General features: G+C 34.3%; 1 protein-coding gene across 1 annotated transcript in view; it reads right to left on the reverse strand.

Moving 5' to 3' along the window:
• Positions 1–3,250: 3,250 nt before the first annotated feature.
• LOC122815271 (vomeronasal type-2 receptor 26-like) overlaps positions 3,251–4,570 on the reverse strand; it is a 66,689-nt gene continuing 65,369 nt past the window's right edge. Inside the window, exon 4 of the mRNA XM_044087630.1 lies at positions 3,251–4,170. Within this exon, the coding sequence (XP_043943565.1) occupies positions 3,251–4,170 (920 nt within the window). The remainder of the gene's footprint in view (positions 4,171–4,570) is intronic.

Genomic DNA, 4,570 nt, shown 5'->3' on the forward strand with positions numbered 1-4,570 from the left:
ATAAAAAATGTGGCAATATTAAGGAAATATTGGACAATAATAGAGGTGGGTTAATGTTTCAGGAAGGAAGGGAACTTTTAAATGTGGAGCATGTACTCAATGCCCATATATAGTAAATAAGGATTCGGTTTACTTGGAGGCGAGAGACAGATTGATTCAAGCAGGAACTTATTCTAATTGTAACAGTAGTGGGATGGTTTACTTAGGGTTGTGTAAAAAATGTAATGCATTCTATACTGGGAAAACCACACAAAAATTAAAAAGAAGAATATATGAACATTCAAATGATAACAAAAGTGGGGATGAGAGAAATCCATTATATAAATACACTTTAAACTGCCATCAAGCTGCTCCTGAATTGTTTTGATAGAGGAAGTAAAAAACGACCCTAGGGGAGGGCTGTGGGAGACAAAAACAGAGTACAGGGAATTATACTGGCAGTTAATATTACAGGTAAATAAAATTCCACGGTTGAATGAATGCATCTCCCTAGCTCTAGTGTTAAAACTTAGAGCTGCTAGATTATGAACAAATATTGAAACCTTAGTATAAATAGTTTAGATTTAAAATAGTTTAAATTACCATATTCTTCTTCCTTATTTTGTTAGGTTGCCTAGTTGATAGCAGTGGACTCACCATTGTCAGTTTTAGTGGGTATTATTGATAGAATAACAGAATAAAATTAAGAGCTAGTCTTTTAAATACCCTTTGGTTTGGGATTACATATCCTTAAATACAGTTTTATTAATATTTAATTATTTTAATGACATTTAAACAATGTATACATTTGATTTTATATGTGTTTTTATTGGCTTCAGTGCTTTACTTTCATATACAGACATGGCGAACTTGAGCTATTGAACAAATAATAGGATAAAGTTCTTGAATTTGGTTTAGTTGGAAAGTTCTTTATTTTTTGAAGTTATTGCTGTCCTGCTGAATCTGTGCCCTACTAGTTTTTGAGTGTCAAGTGGTTGTTTTGGGGTACTTTTCCAGGATCTTTTGGTAAATGGCTCTGCACCTGTACTGCCCTTGGTTAAACTTGCACTAATATAACACTATGAATTTGTTGCATAACTCTCTGCTGCACAAAATGTAATCATAACTACACTTTCATCTGCCATCTCATCTTTTTTATCTTCATTGGGCCTCCTCATCTCCATCCTGTCCATGGGCTGATCTAACTCTTTATTTTAAAAAATCTATTCATAAACAACCCCATCTAACTGTTATTTTTAGTCATAACTGTAAATGATGTAATTTGTATCAATGATATCTTTATAATGGAACTGATGCTCATGAATAAAACTGACTGTACATGATGAAACAATGCAAATGATGTCCGTAATGCATGTATACTGGAGCTTTTCTCCCCAAACCTCCACTGAAAAATGCCAATAAATAAATAAATAAATAAACAAAAATAAATGTACAAACTCCTTTTTGATTAAGATAATTAGAACTTTGTATTTTTATATGCTTTTTCATGGCAGTGGTTATTGTTCTAAACTGAATTCAAAACTGCCTCTCACCAGAGAATGTGCGTGCCTCAGCATGTCATCTCCTTACTCCACTGTGATGATCAACCTCCTAACTCCTTGGGTACTCTGGTATTTAGAGTACCTGTCACTGAGAAACAAAGGATTGACTTAATATGTAAGTTCTGTTCTCCCATTAGCTTTTGAACCAATTAATAGTGGTATCTCCAAATGTCAATTGTTTCACCTTGCTAAATAATTGGTGGTGGCTAACCATTTCAAAAGTTTTTTTCATGTCTACTAACAGTTCACCTGTAATAAGTTCATCATTCATATTACAATAAATGTTGATGATGGTATATGATCCAGGGCATATATATGTTCTGAAGAATAAATTGTATATATTTTTATAAGCTAAACCATATAATTATATAAATAGTTGTAATAATTATCTGTAACTTCAATACTGTCAGATGATTGCTATGTACGTGTTCATTTTATTTCTTTTTGAGCTGATACATTTTGAGATTACTTGTAATATATAAAAAGAGCATATTCCAGATTTTTGAGATTTATGATATGAAAAGAAATTCCCCATGGTGATTGTTGAATTTCCTCTTTTGTTCAACGGAGGAGACTGTTATACTAAATATGAGACCATGGTATTTAATGAGGCTTGGGCAATTGTTATACAGGTGGGGTATGCTATAGGCTATTTTATCTGGGTATATTTATGTTGATTGAAGTCCAACCACTGGAGTTGTTTTAGGGCTATGAAATAATGGGTTATATTTAAAAGGCTGGCAGTAAACGTAGGTAATACAGCCTACATTTATAAATGTTTAGTTAGTTGTGCATTATGTACATTAAACAGGATCAGGACAGTGTAGAATGATTCGTGAAGAGAAACCAGAACACTTTGCTTAGGTTAGGTAAGCTTGATTAGTTATCAGTAAGAACAATGTTTGTTTTAGAGACAAGTTCTAGTTTTTGGTGGTTTATTTTAATTTTTTATTTTTTTAACATATCGCATTCATCATTAAAAACAAAAGTGAATCATTATGTTCCTGTCCTATTGCAGTATACTTGAACAAGTTTACCAAGAGGAGATACAAGTGGTTCTTTGCTGACAGACCACAGCCAAGGTTTCTCTGAAAAGGTTCATTTAAATGAATGCAAGAGATGCGTTTGTTAGCAAACTGTTATTATTTGCATACCCCTTTCTAAAATGAGCCATTGGGTGTCAGTTCATCCTTCACGTCTTTTATACAGTGATGGTTGTTTTTCTCAGATGTGCCTTTTGTTACTGCATTTGAATTTTGGATTATATACAGTTATATATCTCTGATTTAAATAGTTATAGAATGTATAGGTTTTGTGTGGCTGGATAATATACAGATATGTTTTTATATGTGTGAACTCTTGATATCTGTGTTATTTATTTTTTCTTTTATAGTTTTTGAAGGTATTGATCAGGTTTTATGTGACAAAAACTTCTGGTTTATCAGTATAGCCCCAGCAAATATTTGTTAAATAACTTACCCTGTCACAATCACTGATTTCATGCTTTTGTTCAAGCTAAATGCAACTTTTCCTTGCATTTTTCATCTAGTTTTTAATCTATCTGTTATTAGATACCTTTAAACCTTATTTAGCCATTATACTTACGTATAGATGCCATTGTACGCTATAGTAACGTGGTGTTTTGATACACTTTTGTATTGCTGTACTGAACTAAAATTTGTTAAACAAAGTTATGAAAAAATAAAGATTCACAGTGCTTTGCTACTAATACCTGATTTTCCTATTAAATATTCTTTAGAATTCAATTCAGGCCTCAGTAAAATAATGTAACATTTTGGAAAAAATATACACCCCAACATTGCAGCCGTAGAAGAAATGATAGCAAACACTTCTACTGCCACCATGTATTTTCCTCGTGTGCTCAGATAGGCAGGAACAAACGACAACCACACACTGACAAACATAAGCATGGTGAATGTGATGTATTTTGCTTCATTAAAACTATCTGGCAATTTTCTTGACAAGAACGCTACAGCAAAGCTAACTGTGGCCAGGAATCCCAGGAATCCCAGCATGCACCAGAAGGCAACAACAGAGCACTCGTTGCATTCAACAATAATCTTCCCTTCTTCGGATTCCATGTTAAGATTTGGAAATGGAGTGCAAGAAATCAACCAGGTAATGCATATCAGAAACTGAACAGATGACCCCACAAAGATAACAGAGTTAGGGATTTCAGACCCTACCCAGTTACGAAGTTTGCTTGCAGGATTGGTTGCATTGAAGGCAATGACCACTGTAATTGTCTTTGCTAAAATACAAGATACACTGATGGAAAATATAACGCCAAATGCAGACTGTCTCAGCATGCATGTCAGCTTCATTGGATAACCAATGAATATAAAGGAGCAGAGACAACAAAACATGAGGCCAAGAAGCAGGACATAACTTAAGTATCGGTTGTTGGCCTTCACAATGGGAGTGTTGCGATTCATAATGAATATACACAGAATACAGCTGCAGAGAAGACAGGTTATAATGGTGCTGGTACAAAGGGATACTCCTAAGGGTTCAACATAGGAGAGGAATTCAATAGGCTTTGGAATGCAGTTATCTTTTCTGTCATTAGGCCAGTAATATTCAGGACAATGGAAACATTCCACACAGTCTGTGAAAACAAAGGTAACAGATCAGTGATTACAATCAGTTTGTTTGTCATATCTTCACTGTTTCACTAATCATGCACATATTCTGAAAGACTACAATTTGCAGAACTTTAAATAAAACATTACCCTCAGGTTTCTTTTTGCTTCATCATGTACTTTGATTCTATTCTGTTCAATGCTGAGGTACCTCCTGTATGGATTTGCATTTTCTTACATTCTTGTGAGCTTCTGGTGGGGGTCTCTATTTCCCACTAACTCTCCATAGATGAACTGGAAAGCTGATGAAGCTACATAAGCCATGACTACCTGTCTGTATATAGATGGCAGATTGTATGCCTGCACTGTTGAACTGGCATCCCATTCAGGTCAGCTTTCTGCCTTACACAGATTGCACCCTCTTGT

This window comes from Protopterus annectens, chromosome 1.part1 (assembly GCF_019279795.1).
Source record: "Protopterus annectens isolate FY-2018-M chromosome 1.part1, PAN1.0, whole genome shotgun sequence".
Taxonomy (NCBI): domain Eukaryota; kingdom Metazoa; phylum Chordata; order Ceratodontiformes; family Protopteridae; genus Protopterus; species Protopterus annectens.